Source organism: Melospiza georgiana, chromosome 26, assembly GCF_028018845.1.
Source record: "Melospiza georgiana isolate bMelGeo1 chromosome 26, bMelGeo1.pri, whole genome shotgun sequence".
Classification (NCBI taxonomy): Eukaryota; Metazoa; Chordata; class Aves; order Passeriformes; family Passerellidae; genus Melospiza; species Melospiza georgiana.
The window spans coordinates 5,017,736-5,040,954 of NC_080455.1; the positions used below are offsets into that span (position 1 = coordinate 5,017,736).

At 62.7% G+C, this 23,219-nt stretch overlaps 1 protein-coding gene across 2 annotated transcripts; it reads left to right on the top strand.

Annotated features, from left to right (window-relative positions):
- The first annotated feature begins 3,321 nt into the window (after positions 1 to 3,321).
- ARID3A (AT-rich interaction domain 3A) lies at positions 3,322 to 22,838 on the top strand. Of its 2 annotated transcripts, XM_058040846.1 has the most exons (8): positions 3,322 to 3,758; positions 4,248 to 4,563; positions 17,813 to 17,885; positions 18,893 to 19,076; positions 19,510 to 19,757; positions 20,154 to 20,450; positions 20,529 to 20,615; positions 20,706 to 22,838. In XM_058040846.1, the coding sequence occupies exons 1-8, from the start codon at positions 3,370 to 3,372 to the stop codon at positions 20,903 to 20,905; spliced, it is 1,794 nt and encodes a 597-aa protein (XP_057896829.1). In that variant the 5' UTR covers positions 3,322 to 3,369; the 3' UTR covers positions 20,906 to 22,838. The 2 variants fall into 2 exon arrangements, with proteins under 2 accessions (XP_057896829.1, XP_057896828.1); XM_058040845.1 differs by having other exon boundaries at positions 20,154 to 20,615.
- Positions 22,839 to 23,219: the final 381 nt, after the last annotated feature.

Genomic DNA, 23,219 nt, shown 5'->3' on the forward strand with positions numbered 1-23,219 from the left:
CGGCACCGCCCGCTGGAAGTGACGTCACGGGAGGCGGGGGCACGGGAAGCCCGCCCCGGGCGTCGCGGGAGGTGGGGCACCGGGGGTGCTTCGGGGAGCCCCAGGAACCGGGGCTCGGCGGCTGCCGGACCCCATTAACCCCGCGTGAATCCGTGTTGTCCCCCCATAGCTCCCCCGTTAATCCCCGTGAACCTCCAGTTAACCCCCGTTAAAGCCCCGTTAACCTCCGTTAAACCCCGTTAAACCCCCCGTTGCCCCCCGTTAACCGCCCCCCCCCCTCCGCCGCTCTACCGGGCCCCGCGCCCTGCCCGGCGCCGTTCCCCCGCCCGTCCGCGAGGCGGCGCTGCGGCCGCGCCCCCGCCGCGCGCAGCATTTGCATGCCGACCAATGGCGGCGAGGGGCGGGGCTCTCCGGGATAGACGGACCAATGAGAGCGCGGGGCGGGGAGGGGCGGGGCGCTCCGGGCGCGGCGGGCCAATGGCGGCGCGGGGCGGGGCGGTGCGGGGCGGGGCCGGGTCCCGCCGCCCGCCCGCCGCCCGCCCGCCCGCGGGGAGAGCAGCGCCGCGGGCCCCGCGCGCACCGGCCCCGCCGAGCCCGACCCCGGGCGGCCGCGGCTGCTATGCGGCTTCGCGGCGCACGGCCTGCACCGGGTAAGGGGGGACGCGCCGCCGCACCGCTCCCGCCGATGGGATCGGCACCCAGAACGGGAGCTCCGCCGCGGCCGTAGCCGGGACCGGGAGTCGGGGGCTGGGCGGGACCGGGGCCGGGGAACGGAGCTCAAGACCGGTCGCCTCTCCGAGGTGGGCTGGGCCCTCCGCTGCCGGTGCTGGGCGGGAGCGCGGCGCCCCCTCCCCCCGCGGCCGGTTACCGGCCGCCTCCCCCACGCGGGGCTGGGGTTCCTCCCCCGCGGTCGGTCCCGGCCTTGACTCTCCGTTCTCGCCGGGCGCTGCTGTCCGGGCCGGGCAGAGCCCCGTGGCCCCGCCCTGTGCCGCCCCCCCCCCCCCCCCCAGCCCCGCGGTGTCCCGGGGTCCGGACGGCGGAGGGGCCAGGCCGGGCCGACCCAGGCTCGCCTCTCCGCGTCGGGGGCGGCCGTTTCCCCCCGTTTATTCGCGGGACCAGGGCCCATTGGGGCCCCGCCGCCTCCGTGCCCGGTCCTGCTGAGCGCTGCCGGTGCCACGTGCCGCCGGGAGCGGGGCCGGGCTCCGTTTTGGGGATGAGACTCCTGTTCTCCTGGGCTCCCCGGGGACGGCACCCACCGGGCACCCACGCTGTCTCTCTCCTCCTCTTCCTCACTCAGCCTCCGCGACACCCCCGGAGCCCTTCCCGGCAACGCCGTGAGCCCGCCCGGGGGGTGTCCGGCCGCGGCCAGCCCAGCCCCGGTGTCGGTGGCACAAAGGCCCTTCCGTCACACCCCCGCTGCCTATTTTTAGCCGCTGTCGCTGCCGAGCACCTGCCCCGGGGACGCGGGTGACGCCGCCGCCGCCTCGAATCCCTCGCGGGACCCCCCGGTCGCCGCCCCACGGCGGGGAACAACGCACCGGCCCCCGTGGCCCCGGAGGGACAAAGGGGCACGGCTCAAGGTCACCGGGGTGCCACGGAGCCCCGGCTGTGGCCGCCCCACTCGGGTTTCCCTGTGGAGAAGCGGCAGCGTGGCTCCGCGGTGCTCGGGGAGGCGGCTCCGCGCCCGGTGCTGGCACCGTGTCACCCGGGGGGCCGGGAGCACGTGCCCGGCTCGGTCCGGCTCCGGTTCGCTCGTGGGTGGCGCTGGGGACGGGGTTGAGGTGCGGTGCGCGGCCGGTGAGCGGCGGCTCCGGTGCGGGAGCGTCCGTACCGCGATCTGCCCTCCGCGAGGGCCACACAGCGCTGGTTAGAGGGGAAACTGAGGCACGGCCACTGCTGGCCCGCTTGTGCCGCGCCTCTGCTGGCTCCCCATGGAGGCGGTGGCTGCCGAGCTTGCCGTGACGGCGGCGACGTGTCCGTGCATGGCGTGAGCCGGCCCGGGAGCGGATGCAGCCCCGGCGAGGCGTGGGGGAAGCGGCTCCCGCCCGCCCGCCCAGCCGCGGCCCCGCAGCCCGCACTGGCAGCGGGTTCCTCTTTCCAGAACGCGCGGGATCGCGGCGTAGCTGCCGGTTGTTCTGGCCCCGCAGCCCCACGGTCTGGCCCCGTGAGGGTCCTGCCGTGGCAGCTGAAACGGGCAAAGACCGTGCCCGGTACAACCGCGGTGCTCCTCCGGTGAGCTCCTTCCCTGTCGTCAGTGCAGGCGAGGTCACGGTTTGGGACTGGCCGTCCACACCGGGGGCTGCCGGTCACACCGGGGCTTGAGAGCTCAGTGCTAGAAGGGATCCAGAACAGGGTGTTGGGGTTCTGCAGGGTCAAGCTGAAATCCCCTCGGTGTTTCCCAGTGGGGCAAAGCACAGATGAGCTGCTTGCAGGCTCGTGTTGCCTTGGAGGCCCCCCAGGGAAGGGGAGCAAGGGGGCTGAGCCCGTTTGCCAGGGTTTCAAAGCTCTGCCTGTCCATCCCCTGGCATCTGCCCCGGGGTGCTTTGGGGCCCCTCCAGTGTGCAGGGCAGCCCCCAGTGCTGCCCACGCCCCACCACGATGTGGGATCCCCAGCAGGGGATGTGCCTTGTCCCCTGTGGGGGACCCGGTGGATGTCCCTCCCCAGCAGGGCCTGTTGTTATCAGCGGGCGTGGGTCCGCCGGTATCCGCTGCCTGCAGGGCCGGGCAGGGCTATCGGGTCCGGCAGGCCCCTTCCCCCTCCAGCAGCAGGCCCGGCCGCCCTATCTCATTAGCTCGAGATTAATGAGGCTCCTGCGCTGTCTTTAACTCCTTCCTGCTCGCCAGCTCCTGCCCACAGCTCCGCTGACCCTCTGCTCTACTTGTCCCACAGGTTTGCGCCGACGCCTGCCGGACACTGACCCAGCTGAGGATTAGGGACACCGGCTGCGAGCAGGGGACCCTGAAAGTGCCAGCTCTGCGAGGGAAAGGGCGATGTGCCGTGCTCCAGCTGCTGCCTGCTGAGCCTGAGGACGAGTTTTGGAGCCTGCCTGGGACAAGCAGCGCCTCAATCCCAACGGGGCAGCGCCAAGCCTGCGACGCACCGTAGCCCTTAAGCCAAGGAGACATCGGACCAAGCCTGAGAGGGATCAAGGGGGCCACATCCTTCCTTCCTAACCCGGTGTCAACCCCGACGGCACTGCCCTCACCCCCCGGCAGCCCCTTCCAGGGCTGCCCGCCCGTGGCGCTGCCCAGCTTTGGCCCCCAGCCCCGCTGGAGCGCGGCAGCCTGCCGGGCGCTGCCCCCCGGGCACTGCCCCCCGGGTGCATCGCCCCCCGGCCCCCCGGGGACCCCCCGCCCGCCGGCAGAGCCATGAAGCTGCAGGCGGTGATGGAGAACCTGCAGCGGCAGCAGCGCGCGCGGCTGCTGCAGGAGCAGCAGCAGCAGCAGCCGCCAGCACGCTGCACGTCCCCTCCAGCGCAGCCCTCGCAGCCCCCGGGGCAGCCCCGGGGCCGCGGGCAGGAGGCGGCAGCGCCCTCGGAGGAGGGAGCGGAGCCCGAGAGCGCGCACATGCAGCGGGCACAGATGGCCGCCCTGGCTGCCATGCGGGCGGCCGCCGCCGGCCTCAGCCACTCGCCCAGCCCGGGGCTGTCGGATGAGAGCCAGGCCTCCGAGGAGGAGGAAGAGGAGGAGCGCGGAGAGGAGGAGGAAGATGGCGGCGGGTACCAGCAGGAGATGGGCTCTGAAGAGGAGGAGGATCTGTGAGTGTGCTCGGGTGGCTCTCGTGGCTTTGGGGAAGGGGCAGGGAAGTGGCACAGCACTGGTGGGGCTGGGCAGGCTGAGGGGATCCTGTGACTCGGGTTAGAGCTGTTGGGGTATTTCAGAGCAGTGGTTTGGCTCTGTGGTGGTGATTCCTCACGCTGGGTTGGCACAACGTCCCATCCCTGCCTGCCCAGCAGCCACGTGGGGCTGGCACAGAGGACCCCAGGCTGGTGTTAAATTATGCAGCACCCATGCATCCTCTCAGGGCAGGGCCAGGCCAGGAGCCATCTGGCAGAGGAGAGGTCCGTGATAGAGCTGCTCCCAGGATGCTGGGGGCTGGCTGTGCCCCAGAGATCTGCCCCCACCAATGGGCTGTGCTGGGTGGGTGGTCCCAACCCCACAGCTGGGGTGGGCAGGAGAGAGGGATGAGAGGGATGAACTTTAGGAACCAGCATGGGACCAAACCTCTTCTCTCCTCCCGGCTCCAGAAAGGGCAAATGGGATGGAGATGACTTTGAAGAGGACCTGGGTGAGGAGGAAGAGGAAGAAGAAGAGGAGGAGGAAGAGGAAGACTACGAGGAAGAAGAAGACATGGGAGAGGAAGGGCTCAGCTCGGCAGAGGCGGTGCGGGCGGGCGCGGGGTCCCTGCTGCTCCGCAAGCCCCCAGCGCCCCAGCACTACCGGGGGGAGCCCCCACGGCTGCCAGGCGGGCAGGAGCGGCTGCCCCCCGGCCTGGGCCACGCTCAGCCCCCGCCACCAGCCCCTGACCACGGCGACTGGACCTACGAGGAGCAGTTCAAGCAGGTATGTGCCCGCCGAGACGCGCTGTCCGTGCCCTGCCGTCCCCGTCCCCCGTCGCTGCTCCTGCTCAGCGCTGTGTCCCCAGAGCGTGGGGAGGTGCCTCTGGCAGCGCCGCCTCCGGCTGTGTTCTCCTCGGATCCAGCTGCTGTTGTCATTAGGAATGCGTGGGATTTCTCCGGGGTTTTAGTGCTGGGCTCGGTCTCGCCCCTTTCCCTGGTTGGGTGGCTCTGAGTGGATCCTGTGTCCAGGTTGTTCTGGTACAGGCAGGCTGTGCAGTTGGGTCTGCTGCAGGGATATGAGAGGATTCTTGCTGGAATTTATGAAAAAATCACGCCAGATTTATAAATCTGATGGATCTCTTGGTTTTCCACTCTCCCCAAGCCATTTTCCATGGGGACCTGTCTGTCTCCCATCACCGTCACTACAGAGCTGATGCCTGGCAGGCCAACTCAAGCTCTGGTGGGGGGCAGAGCTGCACCCCTGCTGCTGCCAAAATGCCATGAAAAAGTGAAACCAGGGAGAAAGCACCTGGCTGTTCCCTTCCTTGCCTTCTCCAGGCAGTGAGGCCAGCACATTCCCAGCACCAGAGCTGGCTGCAGTCCACTCTCACTGACAGAAGAAAACTGCTGCAGCCAGGGCTCCCCGGGGGCTGCCCGGCACCTTTGATGTGTGTTTAAATACATCAGAGTTTGGGGGAAGGGGCAGCACCAGCAGCAGCAGATGGGACCCAGATGGAGCAGCCAGGGCATGGTGGCCTGTCAGGAGGGATGCAACCACCTCTGCCCCTTCACTTTCAGGAGGCTGCCACATCCCTTCCCAAATGGGGGAAGGGGCTGCCGGGGTCTGCTGGCACACATGGATGTGGGCAGGCTCAGAACAGGGCTGGCAGAGGGAAGCAGTGGCCATCCTCCTGGTGCTGCCTGACTGTGGGGATGGAGAGATGTTCTGTCCAGCTGCAGGGCTGGAGAGATGCTCCTGCTTGGCTGTTGGGATGGAGAGATGCTCCTGTCCAGGTGCAGGGTTGCTCCTGTCCAGCTGCAGAGATGCTCCTGTCCAGTTGTAAGGATGGAGGGATTCCCCTGCCGAGCTGTAGGGCTGCTCCTGTCCAGCTGTGGGGATGGAGAGATGCTCCTGTCCAGCTGTGGGGATGCAGGGATGCTCCTGCCCTGCGCATCCCTCGCGCCGCTGCACCCAGGCTACCTGCTCTTCTTGTGGTTTCCCTCTCTTGGGCTTCCTGCCGCCGGCGAGCGAGGGGCCAGGGCCGTGAACTCGTAGCTGTGAAAAGGCTTTTCAATACCACAACTCTGATCTTCCTGTTCGTCGGCATGTCAGTGCCGTGGCCTCTGCCCGGTCCCCTATCACAGCCACAACACTTGGCAACACCGACTGCGTTCCCAGTGCTTCCCTTGGCCCCCAAGCCACGCTCCCGCTCTCTGGGCACCCATCTCCCTCCGTATCCCTTCCTGGGCTCTCTGGGAAGAGCCAGCTGGGTGCTGAATGTTGGAAGCAGCCGGAGGGGGTTGGAAATCCTCCGTGGGCGTGGAGGAGGAGCGGAGGCGACGCCGGGCCCGGAGAGGCTTTCCCCGGCACGTCAGCCCCGTGCGAGCGAGCGAGCGAGCGCGCTTGGATCGCGGCCCCTGGAGCGGGGCCAGGCACAGCCGGCGCTGGCCGGGAGCTCCTCCTGGCCGGGCTCCAGCGCGTGCCGTGCCGCCGGGCTCCGGCCCAGCAGCCCAGCTGGGAAGGAGCAGCAGGAATGTAAACAGCGAGGGAGGAGGGCAGCACGGGGCAGGGGATGCCGAACCCCATCCATCCTCGATGCTCCTCGCCATGGTGGAGGTGCCTTAGGGGGAACCCCGGCAGCAGGGTCACCGTGTGGGGCAGGGGATGCTGTACCCCATCCATCCCCATTTGTGGAGGTGCCTTAGGGGGAACCCCGGCAGCAGGGTCACCGTGTGGGGCACGGGATGCTGTACCCCACCCCGCTGGTGGAGACACTTTAGGGGGAACCCCAGCATCAGGGTCCCCATGCCTCAGGTTGCTGTTTGATAATTGCTGCCCCGAGATGTGCAGGATGTCTTTGCTTCGGCCTGTGCCTGAAGAACGAGTCTGGACTCTTCACTTTTCGGTCTTGAGGTTGTTTATTAATTCTTGTCTATAAAATTTTGCTTTCTGCTCAGCAGGGCAGCCACAGGCACTCTCTGTGTTGTCCTTTTATACTACAAACTACATATATCATATTTACACTTAATTCCCAATACCTATCACCTATGTTAGACAGTGCACTTCTACTCTAAACCAATCCCGAAGTGCCAACATCACTGCAGAAAATGGAGAACAAGAAAAAGAAGAAAGGCTGGACACGCCCAAATTCTTCCATCTTGTCCCCATAACCCCCATACCAAAAATCCTAAAATCTACATTTTCACCCTGTGATCATTTTATTATTATACTATTTAAACCTCTGTGACTTTCAGGTCCTCATACAGAGTTGGCAACTTGCTTCAGGGGTCAAAATCAAATTCCCAGGTGATCTGGGTTGCATGCTGGCGTCTCTGAGCCCCCTCAGCAACTCTGGGCACCCAGAGGGATGTGCTGAGTTCTGACACCCATGTGGGTGAGCCAGCAGGGATGTGGTGCTGTGAGTGGCTGTAGCCAATGTTCTGCCTGCCTGCTCTATGAGGGATGGGCTCTTTTGGAGTTGCTTTTTATTTTTGCCGAGGAGCTCCTCAGTGCCGGCCACCAACTTAACTCCCTGGCTATCCAGCTCTCCCTGCAGGGAGTTCAGATCCAGTTTGGATTCAGCTCTGGTTGTGCTGGTGCCGTCAGCATCCTTGGCCCGTGGGGCTCTGTGCTTGAGAACACCAGACAGTGCCACCATCCCCTGTGCCTGTCCCCACACCCAAACCCTGTCAGCCGGGAGCTGCCCCCATCCTCCCTCCCTCCACCGCCAGCTTTTATTGACCCATCTGGGACGGATTCCTGTGAACTGGTGCTCGGCTTGCAGCCGTGGGGGGCCGGAGGCAGGAGGAGGATGGGGCCCAGCTGAAGGGAGGAGGAAGGGGAGGGCGTGAGGAAGAGTTATGGAGGTGAGGGAGGTTAGGGAGCCGGCGCGTGGCACCTCCCCGTCCCCAAGGACGGCTACTGCACAGGCAGAGGTCAGCCCGGCCTGACCCGGGCGCTGCAGAACAAAGGAGCCCCCAGCCACACGGGCAACTCGGGGGCACCGAGGCTCCTCGGGGTGGGTAGGGGGGTAAAAGGGGCATTTTTGGGTAGGAAGAGGCTCCCCGTGGGAAATGGATAAAAATCCAGCAAGCAAAGGGCTAAAACTGCTCGAAGTTCTGTGCCCCAGCGCTACGGGGGCTCTGCTGCTGCTTCTGTCCCCCAAGATCCCTGCTCTGATCTTTCTGTTTCGTTATTGCTATTGCTGCTCCCTGCTAATACGGGGAGCGGGAGCCTCTCTGGTGGAGTGGCAGCCCCTGGAGCTGGAGTTTCCAGCCTCTCTGCCTCTTTTGGAGTTTGCTGTGCTGCTGTTGCTCCCTCAGGCGCGGGCACCCTGCATGCCAGTGCCCCATCCCATATTGCAGGAGCTCAAGGAATCCATCTCCCTGTGCTCATCTCCTCCCTGTGCTCATCTCCTCCCCGTGCTCATCTGCCTGCAGCAGCCACCACTCTCCCTCTGGGGTTCTCCATTTCGGGGTGTCCTGCAGTGGCTGCCTCAGGCTGATGTTTTAACACCCCCATTTCTGCTTCAGGAAGGATTTAAGAAGTCGCCACAGTGCCAGTGGGAGGCTGTGCCAGCTGAGGGGTTTTGGGGGGTGCTGGTGCTTTAGTGGGGCAGGGGTTTCTTGTGTTGGGGACATTGAGCCGTGCCGGTGGCACCCAGGCGCGAAAACCTCAGCCCTTATCTGGGCTGGTGCAGCTCACCCCGAGATAGAGCGTTTCAAAGTGCACTGCTGGGGGAAAAATAAACCGAAAGCAACTCGGCGACCTCGGCAGGGCTGCGGGGGTGGCTGAAACCGGACCCCCCCCTCTGCCCAGACCAGCACATGGCTGCTGGAACTGGGATTTTCCAGGAGAGTCTGGAGCGGCAGACAGCCCGTATCTCCTCCTCTGAATCCCCAGGAGCTCCTTAAGGCGTGGGGGATCCCCCTCTGAACCCCTTTCTCCCGTGGATTATTCTCCTTTTCAAAGCCCAAAGCCAGCTGGGGGCGTGGGGCCTGAGCCAGGGGGCCCCGTGGCCTCTTAACGAGGGCGGGAGGGTCCATTTACTTTCTTTAAAATATTGATTAGAGCTTTATTGCATTAGGCAGCCGAGCGGATGAGCCACCCCCAGGGAGGGCGAGGGGGCCCCAGCGAAGGGAAGGGGGACCCGAGTGTCACCACAGGGCCGGGGGGCCACTTCCCCCTACCCACCCACCCACCCAGAGGCAGTTTGGCTCCCAGATAAGGGGGGGAGTGCCCTGGGGCCCCCGGTTAGGGTGCTGCTGTGCCGGGGAGGTGATTGCAGTGCCTGGCCAGGCCAGCAGCAGATAAGGCAGGCAAAGAGGGGATCTGAGCAGGACAGGAGTTTGGGGAGTCGGCAGTGGACCCCTCCTGTAGGATTGACGGGGGTAGGACGGTCGGGATGGACAGAAACAAGAGATCTCTGGGGTTTATTGCAAAGGGCCTGGGTGCAGGGTCCTGCTGGGAGCTGCCAGGCACAGCTCAGAGCAGGCCTGAGAGGAGAGAGGGCTAAAGAGAGAGAAGACAAGAGCATGGTAAAGAGATGAGAGAGTGAGGAAGGGTAAAGAGGGTAAAGAGAGAGTAAAAGAGGACAAGGTTCCTGTTACAATACAATAAATCTTCTTCTGGTCGTGGAACTTGGGGTTTTATTGCAAAGGGCCTGGGTGCAGGGCCCTGCTGGGAGCTGCCAAACACAGCTCAGAACAGGACTGAGAGGAGAGAGGGGGAGAGAGTAAAAGCATAAAAGGGGTAAGAGAGTAAAAGGCAAGAAGCAAGAGACAAGAGGTAAAAGTGCAAAGTTCCCGTTCCAATACAATAAATCATCTTCTGTGTTGAATATTCTGATTCTCACTAACCAATCTAGTACAATACACAAATCCTACAGCATTTACATACAGCCTATAAGAATCATTACATTAGCATACTGTGCTACATTTTAAACCCTAAAAACTCCTCTTTGGGCCCCTTCTGCCAAGCTGTAGGATCTGCTCTGCCCCTTGGACCTGTCTGCAGGCAGAGGGTCTTGTTTCATCAAAAGGGGATCACCTTCAGCCAGCCACACCATTGTTTTCCCGTTGTTCAGTAACTAAAGGATCTCAAAACTTGCTTTCATTTCAACCTCTCTTCTAATTCCTATATTCTCAAAATCTTTTGCCAGACAATCATATTTATCAGGCTTTCCTGCTTCACCTTCCCCAACACCCTCCCAAGACAAGGTCTGCGTCCCCACCCCTGCTCACCCCGCAGCACTGGCCCAAGGGGTGCTCCCAGCCGGGGGATCCGGCGCAGTAATTGGCTCATAGAGCTCAGGGAGCATTCCCGGGGCTGTAATCCCACCAGATCCCTGGCCAGAGGTCAGGCACTTCTCTCGGCGAGAGCGGCTTAGCCGCCGAGTGCCTCCCCCAGCCAGACGCCTGGGTGCTCACAGGTGCTGCTCCCGGCATCCCAGCACTCGTCAGGCCATTTCTGCAGGATGATTAATGAGCTTGAGGGACAAGGGGACACATCCTTTCTGCTCGAGGTTCTCAGCCAGTGCCTTCACCCAGCTCCCCATCACCCCTTGTCTTGGGAGTTGGGCTGGCTCCTCGCTGCTTGTGTCCCCCCCAAAGCTGCATTTCCCCCATGCCTTGACCTCCCCAGAGCTGGGGGGGGGATTAAAGCATGGGGGAAATGCATTTCCCCATCCTGGCCCTCCCAGAGCCCTGTTCCCTCCACGCCCCAGCCCCCCGGGCTGACTCAAGGGCTGCGGAGGTGGCGGCCGCCTCCCCTCTCGGCACAGCTGAACTAACAGGGTTTATTTAAAAGAGAGGAAAAAAAAAAGTAAAAAGAAAAGAGCAGTGCAGGGAGCAGGGCCTTTGTCAGCAGAGCCCCCCGCCCCCACTGCAGCGTTGGGCAAGGGCAGGGTTGCTCCATCACCCTATTTCTGGCCCAAACCGCAGGAGAAATGGCAGCTGGTCGCAGGGCCCAGCCGGACGTGCTGCAATCAGGGGGGCCAGGGCAGGGGGTGTTTGGGGCTGGGGGGCCCTGCTCAGAGCCCCTGGGGCAGCCAGACTGGGGGCTCAGGGTGCAGCTCCTTGCCCAGCTCCTGACCCGCTGCCTGACCCTTAATCTGCCTGTGCCTGGGTTCCACTCTGGGATAATCCACCCTGCACTGGGGCTGCTGCAGGCCAGGGCTCAGCCCTGAGGAGAGTCCCCTGCTCCTTGTGTGTCCCACAGGCTGGGCTGTGTCATTTCTGTGGCAACAGTGGCTTCCCTGTCCCCCCACAGCAGCTGGCTTGGGGTCTCACCCTGGTACAGGTGGCACTGGGCGCGCCCAGGCAGGTACCAGCCCTAAACGCCTGCAGCAAAGGGCTTCACCTCCTGCCCCTGTTTCCCCTGTGGAGCCTCCAACTTGGGCACCAGTGCCCAATTTTGGAGATTGCAGCACCTGGGACATGCTGTCTCACACTGCCACCTGCTCAGGTGCCACGGTGGGATGGCGTCTGTCACTGTGGTGCCATCACAGTGCCCACCACCACCTCCTCCTCTCAGCGTGAGGAAACTGCGAGGTTTCAGCGCTGCTAGAGCAGCTCAGCAGTGATGGTTCCTGGGGCTGACAGCCCACAGCTGGCTCCTGTCAACCCCATCTGTGGCTGCTGGACCCCTTCCAGCTCCTCCAGCGGCTCTGCCGTGGCGTTCCCAAGCATTCTGTGCACCCTGGCCCTGCCCACGGGACCCCAGGGACCCCCTCGGTGGTGCTGACGGAGGGCAGAGGTGCAGGACCTCGCATTTCAGGAACAGATTTGCAATTAGCCAAATCCCAGCGGGCGGTGGAAGCCCCGGTGACTCATCTGCCGGGGCTTACCGCGATCCCCTTCTAAGACGATCATTTACATATGGTGGAATTTAAACCCCTGTCTTGGCTTCCAGGCCTCTGCTGCTGCTGCTGCTGCTGCTGCCACCTCACCCGGGTCAGGTCCTCAATGAGGGTCTTGGCCCTCCAACCCTGAGGAGCTTCATCTTTGGAGTCACACAGGAGGGACAGCCTGAACTGGGGGCTCACCAGGTGCCCCGAGAGTTTGAGTTGGCTGCTCTGGCCACATTTCCCCAGCTTAGCACTGCATAGCTCATTCTCAGCTGCCTTCCCTGGTGGCAGGAGCCAGCCTGGTGTCTGTCCTTCCTCAGACGAGCTTTCTCAACAGCGCCTGACTCGGCTGGATTAATATTTGTACAAGGTCCGGTGTGATAGCAAGCATGTGTCAAGGGCATGCACCAGCACGCACACAGCAAGGGCCGGGAGAGCTGCTGGGCTGGCTCCCATCCAGCCAGCCAGCCCAGGGAACAGCCCCAGCGCCCCAGTTATCCCTGACCCCTCACCAGGCTGTGCCACACGTCCTCACTCAGACACGGAACTAGTTTTGATTCCAGCCAGAGCCTGGCTCGCTGCCGGCCAGCAGCGAAGTGCCGCTGGAAACGCCGCGGCAGCAGGAATCGCTTCCTCCTCTGCGGCAAGGCAGCAAACAGCAGTGGCACAGGGAGCCAGTGTCAGCCCAGGGGCATCAGGGACACAGGTCCTGGGAGCACGCAGCAGTGGCACAGGCGTTCTGAGAGCTGTTGTCAGCCTGGCCTGCGGCAGGGACGTGGATCCTGGGGTGCTGGGAGCAAACAGCAGCGGCGCAGCCATCCCAGGAGCCGGTGTCTGTCCAAGGGGATCAGGGACACAGATCTTGGGATGCTGGGAGCAAAGAGCAGTGGCAGAGTCAGTGTCAGCCCAGGGGGTTCAGAGACATGGATCCCGGGATGCTGGGAGCGAACAGCGGTGGCAGAGCTGTCCCGAGAGCTGTGTCAGCCCGGGAGGATCATGGACAGGGATGCTGGGAGCAAACAGCAGAGGCACAGGAGTGCCAGGAGCCAGTGTCAGCCCACGGGGATCAGGGACATGGATCCCAGGATGCTGGGAGCAAACAGCGGTGGCACACTGTCCCAAGAGCTGGTGTCAGCCAGGGGGGATCAGGGACAGGGATATTGGAATGCTGGTAGCAATAAGCAGTGGCACAGGCATCCCAGGAGCTGTGTCAGCCCAGGGGGATCAGGGACTCGGATCCTGGGGTGCTGGGAGCGAACAGCAGTGGAAGAGCCATCCCGGGAGCCGGTGTCAGATCTGGTGTCTCAGGGACACGGATCCCAGGAGCTGCCGGCTGGCTGGGCGCAGCGGCACGGCCGGGCTGGGGAGGGCGGCCGACAGCGCACGGACAATGGGGGGTCAGCGGGGTTAAACGGTGACTAATTCGCCCATTCAGCGTCCCCTGCGCCGCTCGGGGACGCCCGCCGTGCCCTGACACCCGCCGTGCCCTGACACCGCCCGCCGGGTACCCCCAGGGTCACCCGCATGGCTCCTGTGTGGGGACGAGGTGGGCACCGGGTGGTCTCGGGGACCCCCAGACTGCCGTGCTGATGGATCAGGACTGGCTTTGTCGCCAATGGATGCTGTGCCCACCACTGGATCCCCCAGCCCGGGGAGGAGGTACGGGTGCAGAGAGGCACCTGGGCTGGGGCCATGTCCCCTGAAGAGGGGACAGTGCTGGGAACCGGTGTGAACAATGGTGCCGACGGGAAGCTCCCGGGCCCCCTGCCCAGCTGCCCCCTCGGAAGCGGCCCCCCAGCCCAGCCCAGCCCAGCCCAGCCCGGCCCGGCCATGCTCCAGCAGCAGGAATCCCGCCGGGCCGGTCAGTGGAGTCACCGCCAGCTCTGGCCATGTGGGCGAGGCTCCAGCCAGCACATCCCCCACCAGCAAAGTGTTGGGACATTTTTGGGGAAGGGGCACGCACTCCTCCCTGCCCCCAGCAACCCCTTCCCTCCCCGGGGGGCTCGCAGGGGATTAGGGATGGGGACAGCCAGGGGTGACCTGTACCTAAGCCGAGCGCTTTATCTGCGTAGGAATCTGCTCCGGGGCTGGACTGCTCCCTTTGCCCTTCACCGGGAGGGATTTACCCCAGCAAACCCTGCACCCTGTGCATGGAGAGAGGAGCTGCTGCCTTGGGTACCCCCAGTCCTGACTCAGCCATCGCCTTACAGGAAATCACATCCCCAGCGCCTCCGAAACGCCCCGCGTCAATCCTTGGCTCTGGTTTTTACAAACGACTTTCTTATTCTGAATAAGTGCCCTCTCCGACCCCACTGCGAGTCCCGGCGTGCCAGAGGCCGGGGGCTGTGTAGGGGTTGGGAGTGGGACGGGAAACGCGCCATAAATGTGTTTATTCTTGGTTAAAGAACTCGTTAGTGTGAGCAGGCTCTTCCCCAGGCCAGCGTGGCCCCTCGCTGTCCGCGGGACAAAGGGATGCATCCCCGGGGGCTGCCAGAGGAAGGAAGGAAAGGAAGAAAAGGAGAGGAGTAACCCCTCAATCCTGTCACTGCTGCTCCTGCTACCTGCCGAGCTCTCCCCGCTGCTGCCTGCGTTGTGTTTTTTCCTTAAATACAGGAATTTGGGGGAGTTGAGCCCCTGGAAGGTGGAGGTTGCCACCAGCCCCCATCCCTGCTGCAGTGGCCCTTGGGTCTTGTCCCCAGTCCCGGCTCGCGTCACGGTGTGCACGTCTCAAACCGGTTTTGGAGAGAAGGAGGAAAACCGAGAGTGTTGCCACTTCCTGGCAATGGAAAAGAAACTTGAAAATTAATCCCCGAGGCCTGAAAACCCGGAACCGAGCAGCGGGGGGGGGGAAGGGGAGGTGTTTTTATGTTTTTAACTCGGACGTGGGATGCAGGGACACGGACTCCTCCATGACATCTCATGGGGCAGACAAGGGAGTCCTGCCGAAGGGGGGATTTGCCTGGCACCAGCATGAGCCTTGTGAAATGATGCTTCCCCTCCTGCTCGGGGGCTTGGGGAGGGTTCGGACCCCCCATCCCCGGCCCGTGCCGAGGGCTCTCCTGCATTCCTGGCATTGCCATGGGGCCGCCTCCTCCCGCCTGCCCTTTGAAAGCCAGCAGGGTTGGGATTTTCCTGTAATCTGGTTTGAAACATTAATCCGGTCATCCACACCAAACGCCGGGCCGGCATCCTGCCGGGGGTGCTGGGGCCGGGGTCAGGGCCACCCGCCCACCGCCTGCCTAATTCCTCCTCCACTTAATTATGGATCTGCTGGCAACGGCCATCTGGCTCCGTGTCCTCAGCCGGCCGGGGGCCGAGGGGCTGTGCTGTGGCCAGGTGGGCTGGGCACTGTGGCCAGAGCCACCCCGTGCTGCTGGCATCGAGCATTCACCCTGGAATGGTCAGCACTGGGAGCACTGGGTCACATCCCCCAGCCCAGGGGACTCTCAGGGATGTGGGGAGCATCTCCTGCTCCCCCCAAGCCAGGCTGGCATGGCTGTGTACCACAGTGTCCCCTGCCACCACACCCTGCCGTGGGGACCCCACGGTAAGAGGATATTCCCGGGGCAGCTGCGTTCTGGATTAAGTCGTTTCCAGCTCCCTAATTACGAAACATAAATGTATTGACTCAGCGGCAGCGGGCGGCCTTGCCCGCACGCCGGTACCTTTGCACCGAGCACCGCGACGCCGCGTGCTCCTGCGAGGAGCTGGCCTTGAGCTGGGCACAAAGCAGGGCTGAGAGCAGGAAGCAGGGCACGGGCACGGGGCAGGGATCAGCACCAAGCAGGCACAAGACTCAGCACCTGCTGATTTCGGTGCGGCAGCGCCGGCCCGTGCCAAGCTCAGCTGCGCGCTGGGTTTCGCATGCTGCCAAAAGCAGAACGTTTCTGTTCCCCAATTTGCATTCCGAGCCCCGCTGTCCCAGCTGTCCTGCGCTGCCGTTGGGGCTCTCGGGGCTGCTGTGCCGTTGGCTGCGGATGGCGTCAATGCAAGGAAATCCTGCGAGGGGCAGCTGGGAGTCACTCGTCTCTGTCTGTCCCCTTCCGTGTCCTGCCTGTGCTGGGGGTCGAGGGGGAACAGGGGTGGTAAGGGAGGACAGGGGCAGCGTGGCAAATGCAGTCTGACACACTCCACAGTGCACACCAGGGCTTGGCAAACGCGCTCTGTCACACACTACAGTGCACACCAGGGCTTGGCAAACGCGCCCTGTCACACACCACAGTGCACACCAGGGCTTGGCAAATGCACTCTGTCACACACCACAGTGCACACCAGGCACGTCCCAGCCGTGGCTGGGCATGTCCTCACCCCACAGTGCCGCCAGCTGAGCACCTTGGGCAGGTGCCTGTCACTGGCAGTTGGTTCTGTTGGCAGTGACAGAGGTAAACCAGGGTTTGGAGGGTCCCAAGGGGAGTTTGTTTCTCTGCTTGGCGCCGTAACCATCGGCAGCAGCTTGTGCAACATCCTCTGCCCGGCAGCCGTGGCGGGTGTGCCGGCAGGGCAAGCATGGGGATCCCTCTGCCCACCATCCCTGGGCACCGCCATGGCTTTATCACAGTTGGGCAGGGGGGAGAGTGGCTGCAATCAGCTGAGTTTGGCGTTGGACCACCGGGGCTCACACTCGGGGCAGCCGCCTGCCGCAGCCACTAATCCCCCTGTCCTGGCCGGCCACGCTCTCCTCAGCTGACGGTTAATTTTCTTTCATCCTCTTAAACGCGTCCATTCCCCTCGGGACTGAGTCCAGGAGGGGGGTGGATCATGACCCCGAGGGTCTTGGATGAACCAGAGTGTTTGGTGTTTCCCCAGGATGGCATCGGGCGCTGGGGAAGCCCTTTCCTTTCTCTGTGTGTGGCTCTTGGAGCTGCTCAAGGAAATGGGGGAGGCTGGATTGGCACCAGCCCAACATCCCTCAGCTGGCACAAGTGTTACTCAACCCCAAAATTCACAGCCCTGCTGCTGTGCCATGGCTCATTCCCCCCACAGCGCTGCCACACCAGACCCCTTCCTTTGAGGGGTCTTTGAGGGGGTTTTGAGGGTCTCTGCCGGTGGTGCTGGTGCCTCCTGCCCTTGCCCTGGGGGTGTGCAAGGGTCTGGTCGAGCCTGCCGAGTTTCCCAGGGGAACTGGGGGGGTTTATGGCCCCGCTTATCATGCGGCCCCATTGATCCCTTTGATCGGCGCCGGCGGGCGAGTCCGGCCCTGCAGGATCCGGATCCTCCCCGCGGGGCTGCAGGAGGAGGGGGCTCAAGGCAGGACCGTGCCCACCCATCCACCTGCCCACAGCCCTGGTGCCATGGAGGGAGTGGGCACGTGGGTGACCTGCAGTGCGTGCCTGGCTTATTTTGGGGGGGGGGGGGTATTTATTTATTTGTAGCCCCCTCCCGGCCCCCCTGGCAGTTGTTCAGAGCTGTCATGGAGAAAAGCGGAGCTGTGGTGGTGTCTGGGCAACACCTGCCCCCACAGCCCTTGCTCCAGCACCCTGCCCGGGTTTGGGAGGGTTGGGAGGGGGGATTATCCACCAGCCTGCAGGCAGAAACAGCGCTGGGCTTGGGGAGAGGCTGCATGGTGTGGTGTGGTGTGTGCCTGCGGCGTGCCGGGCGCTCCAACCGGCCGGTGCTGAGCCATAAAAGCCATAAATCAGGCAGGAATGTGCCGGGGTGGGGGGTCCCACACGGAGATGCCCCAAGCAGAGCCGGTGAGGGAGGTGGTGCAGCAGCGTGTCAGAGCCTGGCCCAGCTCTGCCTTCCCCCAGTGCAGGACGTGTCCCTGCAGGGTGGTGGCACACACAGGTTCATGGTGAGGCACACTGGCTCCTCCTGGCCATGGCTCTCTCTCTCTCTGTGGCACTCCAAGCGTGGAGGGACCACGCTGAAGAGTTGCTGTGCTGTGCAGGCTGTGGAGGCTAAAAATAACAGGGGTCAGCGTTCCTGGGAGGAGCTGGGGCGGTGTTGGCAGCCTGGGAGCCACTCCAGCCATGATCCCGGAGCTGAGCTACAACCAGGGCTGGCAAGGTCAGCCCAAGCTGCAGGAACCCCCTGGACCTCTGTAGGGACCCCCTGGACCTCTGCAGGGACCCTCAAACCATTTGGTGTCCTTTGAGGCTGCTGCAGAGGAAGCCAAGGGGTCTCAGGTTGGGGGACGCACATGGGTTAAGGGGGTTTCTGAGCATCTCTCTCTTCTTTATGCAGCTGTACGAGCTGGATGGTGACCCCAGGAGGAAGGAGTTCCTGGATGACCTGTTCAGCTTCATGCAGAAGCGTGGTGAGTACCCAGCTGCACACCCACGCTGTGCCCCCCTGCCCACTCTGTGCCCACCCTGCTCCTCCACACCCACCTTGCACCCCCCACGTCCCCCCCCAAGGCCAGGGGCTCATTTCCTTGCCCCTCATTAGTGCCCTGAGGTCACGGCTCCAGCTGAGCTGCTGGTTAATCTTTAACCCCTCCAGCACAGCGGGGTCAAACCTGCTGGGCTGGATCCAGAGCCTGCAGCCCCTCCTTGTCCCCCTCCCTTCACACCCAGACCTGCAGGCCCTGGCTGTGTGCCCCCTCTGCCCATTGCCTGGGTTATTGCAGCCCCTCTCTGTGCCCGGGCAGAGGCCCTGGCTGGGGGGCCGGGGGTGGGAAGGGCTGAATCCTGCTCGAGGGTCTGGTTCCTGCGTGGAAAACAGCGCTGGAAGTGCTGACACAGGGCTGGCTCTGGCCCTTTGTCCGACAGCACTGGGAAGGCACGTGTGCCTGTGCAGGGGGGCTGGGGCTGCTGGCTGGGTCCCCCTGGCCATGTCCTGTCCCCTGGCTGTGTCCCCTGCAGTCCCCCCACCTCCATCCCCTGGAGTCACCCCACCTGCATCCATTGGGCTCCCTCACCGCATGGCTGGGAAGGTGGGGACCCCAATAAGGGATGCCAGCCCCCTCCTCAAGCTGGAGGGACAAGCCCCCCAAGCTCATAGGAGACCCTCAGAGCCGGATTGTGCCACCCCCCCCCCTGTTGTAAATAACTTTTGTTGTTTTCGGGTGCCGGCTCAGCCCGAGGAACCGGCTCAGCCACGGCAGCGGGGCTGTGGCTGCAAACTGCGAGTTTCTGTTTCCTTTGTTCGGGGCTGATCTCAGGGGAGGGCCTGGGGGGGAAGAAGGGGACAGTGGAAGGGGAGGGAGCAGCATGAGCCCCCCCCAGCCCCTCCACTGCCCCACGGGGGTCTCAGCAGCTGCGCCCCCACTCTGGGTAAGAAAGCAGCACCCCAGAGCAGCTCTCTCCTCCCGCCGCTCCCCAGGGACCCCCGTGAACAGGATCCCCATCATGGCCAAGCAGGTGCTGGACCTGTACATGCTGTACACGCTGGTGACCGAGAAGGGGGGGCTGGTGGAGGTCATCAACAAGAAGCTGTGGAGGGAGATCACCAAGGGGCTGAGCCTGCCCACCTCCATCACCAGCGCGGCCTTCACCCTGCGCACCCAGTGAGAGGGGGCTCGGAGGGATGGGGAGGGGGCGAGGCCTTGGGGGTCCCCCTAACCTGTGCAGGGCATGGATGCTCTCAGCACAGCCCTGTGTGTGAGCAGTGGGGATGGAGCAAATGGGGATGGGACACGGGGAGTCCTTGGGGGTCCCTCTTGCTCAGCACAGCCCTGTGTGTGAGCAGTGGGGAAGGAGCAAATGGGGATGGAACACTGGGAGTCCTTGGGGGTCCCTCTTGCTCAGCACAGCCCTGTGTGTGAGCAGTGGGGAGGCAACAATGGGGGTGGCACACTGGGAGTCCTTGGGGGTCCCTCTTGCTCAGCACAGCCCTGTGTGAGCAGTGGGGAGGCAACAATGGGGGTGGCACACAATGGGGAGGGGTGCCCAGCCACTGTGTCGCCCTCACCATCCCTCCCGTGTCCCGTCTGGCCGCAGGTACATGAAGTACCTGTACCCCTACGAGTGTGAGAAGCGTGGGCTGAGCAACCCCAACGAGCTGCAGGCGGCCATCGACAGCAACCGGCGGGAGGGCCGGCGGCAGGGCTTCGGGGGCTCCCTCTTTGCCTACTCGCCCGGTGGCACCCACGGCCTCCTCTCCTCGCCCAAGCTGCCAGTGCCAGCGCTGGGGCTGGCATCTGCCACCAACGGCGGCGCCATCACGCCCGGCCAGAAGATCAAGAAAGGTAATGGTTGTTCTGGGGTCTGCCTGCTCCAGGGTGTGGTTGCAAGCTGAGCTCCCTGCTAAGCCCTGGAGATGTAATGATAATGGGGAGAGCTGGGGGAAACAGGCAGAGGGGTCATGCTGCTCTCCCCTCCTTGGGCTCCAGGGCTCAGCCTGGGGGCTCTGATTCCAACCACCCATCTCTGACCTTTGGGCACCAAACTGCTGACACCCTGGGGACCCTGATTCCAACCACCCATCTCTGACCTTTGGGCACCAAACTGTTGACACCCTGGGGACCCTGATTCCAACCACCCATCTCTGACCTTTTGGAGGGACAGCAGGGCCCCAAACTGTTGACACCCCGGGGTGGCGGCACCACCTGTGTCCCCACCCCTGACACCCGCTCCCCCGGCAGAGGAGGACTCTCCCATCCCCATCTCCATGCCCAGCCGGCTCCCGGTGTCCCTGGCCGGGCACCCGGTGGTGGCGGCGCAGGCAGCCGCGGTGCAGGTGGCGGCGGCCGCCCAGGCCGCGGCGCTGGAGCAGCTGCGGGAGAAGCTGGAGTCGGGGGAGCCGCCGGAGAAGAAGCTGGCGCTGGTGACGGACGAGCAGCAGCGGCTGATGCAGCGGGCGCTGCAGCAGAACCTCCTGGCCATGACGGCCCAGCTGCCCATGAGCATCCGCATCAACAGCCAGGGCACCCGCTCGCCAGGTCAGTGCCGGCCCCGGCCCTGCGGCCCCACGCGGCTCCCGGCCCCGGCGGGCTCGGTAACGCGGCTCTCCCCGGCAGAGAACCGCCCGGACGCCGCCGCCGCCAGCAGCAACGGCACCAACAGCATCAGCATGTCCGTGGAGATCAACGGCATCGTGTACGCAGGTGAGGGGCTGCCCCGTGCCACGCTCCCGCTGCCCTCCATCCATCTCGCAGCGCCCGTGCCTCAGCTCTGCTCTCTGCTCTCTCCCCCAGGTGTGCTGTTCGCCCAGACGCCCGGCCCTTCCTCCTCCTCTTCCTCCTCCTCCTCCTCTGCCTACAGCAAAGGCAACGGCGGCAGCAGCCGGAGCAGCGGCGGCAGCGGGGTGGGGAGCGGCGGTGGGAGCGTGCCCCCCGCCCCGGCCGGCCTGGCCGTGCCCCCCAGCTCTACCTCCAACAGCGCTTCTTCGCCTTAACGCCCCCAGCCTCGGGCACCGGCGCCCGCGGGGGGACGGGGCCGCACCGGGGCTCGCCGGGGTCTTCTGGGGTCTCATTGGGATCTCACACGAGGTCTTGCCAGGGTCTCTCTGGGGTCTCACCAAGGGTCTCACACGAGGTCTTGCCAGGGTCTCTCTGGGGTCTCGCTTGAGGTCTTGCCAGGATCTCACCAGGGTCTTGCTCGAGGTCCTGCCAGGGTCTCACTGGGATCTCACCAGGATCTCACCAGGGTTTCATTGAGATCTCGCCTGGGTCTCACTGGGATCTCACCAAGGGTCTCACCCAAGACCTGGATGAGACTGGGGCCTCACTGGGGTCTCACCAAGGGTCTCACTCGAGGTCTTGCCAGGGTCTCTCTGGGGTCTTGCTCGAGGTCCTGCCAGGGTCTCACTGGGATCTCACCAAGGGTCTGGCCTGAGGTCTTGCCAGGGTCTCAACAGGATTTCACCGGGATCTCACCAGGGTTTCACTGAGATCTCGCCTGGGTCTCACTGGGGTCTCATTGAGATCTTGCCTGGGTCTCCCTGGGATCTCACCAAGGGTCTCACCCAAGGTCCTGCCAGGGTCTCTCTGGGGTCTTAACAGGATTTCATTGAGATCTCACTGGGGTTTCATTGAGGTCTTGCCAAGGTCTCACTGGGGTCTCACCAAGGCTCTCACCGTAGATCTTGCCAGGGTCTCTCTGGGGTCTTGCTCAAGGTCCTGCCAGGGTCTCTCTGGGGTCTCAACAGGATTTCACCAGGCTCTCACCAGGTTTTCATTGAGATCTCTCCTGGGTCCCACCAGGATCTCACCAGGGTTTCATTGAGATCCCACCTGGGGTCTCACCAAGGGTCTCCCCTGAGGTCTTGCCAGGGTTTCTCCTGGATCTTCTCAGTCTCTCGATGGGCCCTGCCCTTGTTCTCCTGTTGTTGGATTTTCCTTTTCCAGGCAGAAAAGCTTTAGCCCGGGGGGTTTTGCTGGAGCCACCGCCGGCTGTCCGGCTGCGCCGCTCCGGGACCGTTTACCTCACTCACATCACACTTTGCACTGTACATTTATTATTATTATTATTATAATTATTGTTATTTTTTAACTCGTGTTACCTCCAGACAGACGCACGGACGCCTGCCGACGCGAGCTCTAGCGAAACCCCCCCGGAATTCTAAAGGAAAAAACAAAACAAAACCAAAAATCCTAAAAAAAAAAAAAAATTTGGAAATAGGGAGAAATTTTATTCATTTCCATCCTTTTCCCTCCTTTGTTTTGGGAACTCCACTCTCTGCAGGATTTTAAGAGGTTGTTTTCGATTGTTTTGTTGTAAATAGCTTCTATTTTATTCTCTAAAAAAAAAAAAGAAAAAAAAAAAGAATCAATCTTTTAACATGCAAATGATATATATTAGTCTTCATCAGGGAAAATGGGAGCTTGGAAAAAAGTTGGAATCTCCTTTCTCCTCTCCTTATCGGTGGTTGGGTCCAGCTCTGCTCCTTCCCCCACCGCCAAATCCTAATTTTTATCCCTCCCCTTGCATAAAACTACTGTTTAAGGCCACTTTGGGCTTATTTCCTCCAAAACCAAGCAGCATCCAGAGGATGGGGATGCTCAGAGCTGCAGGACGCTCTGGAGCACACAACCCAAAGCATTTATTTTAAACCTCGCAATCTCAGTTTCTTTTAAATATTTCCCTCCTCCTCCCCCTCACCAAAAAAAAAAAAAAAAGAAAAATTATTCACCCACATCTGCGTGAGACACAATCCAAGCCGATACCGAAACGCCCTCGCCCCCCTCGGTATCTCCGTTCTCAGGTTCCCACCTGGAGCACAGGGTTTTTCCCCCCTTCCCCAGGTGCCCCCCAACCCCAACCTTTTATTTTTCATTTCACTCGGGGAAGTGGCGATCTCAGGGGATTTGGGTTTGTTTTTTTTTGTTTTTTTTTTTTTTCCCAGCTGGTTTATTGTTGTTTTTGGGTTTTTTTTGGTTTTTTTTCAGTGCTGGAATCCCCTTGGTGGCTCTTTTTTGGGGTGGGGGTCTTGGTGGCTTTGTGGACCCTTTTTTGGGGGGGCCTGGGAGGGTCCGTCCAGCTCCTGCTGCTGTTGGGGTCCAGCCCAGCTCCCCATAAGGAGAAATTCCAAGGGGGAATTTTCATGCCCAGGGCAGGCTTAGATTTTCTTTGTGATTTTTTTTTTTTTTTTTTTGCATTGTACAGTCACTATTTTGGGTTGTTTTGGGTTTTTTATTTTTATTTTCCCTCCCCCCCTCCTTTCCCTGCCCCTCCTTTTATTTTTGTTTTTGAGAGCAGGTGACTTTCCA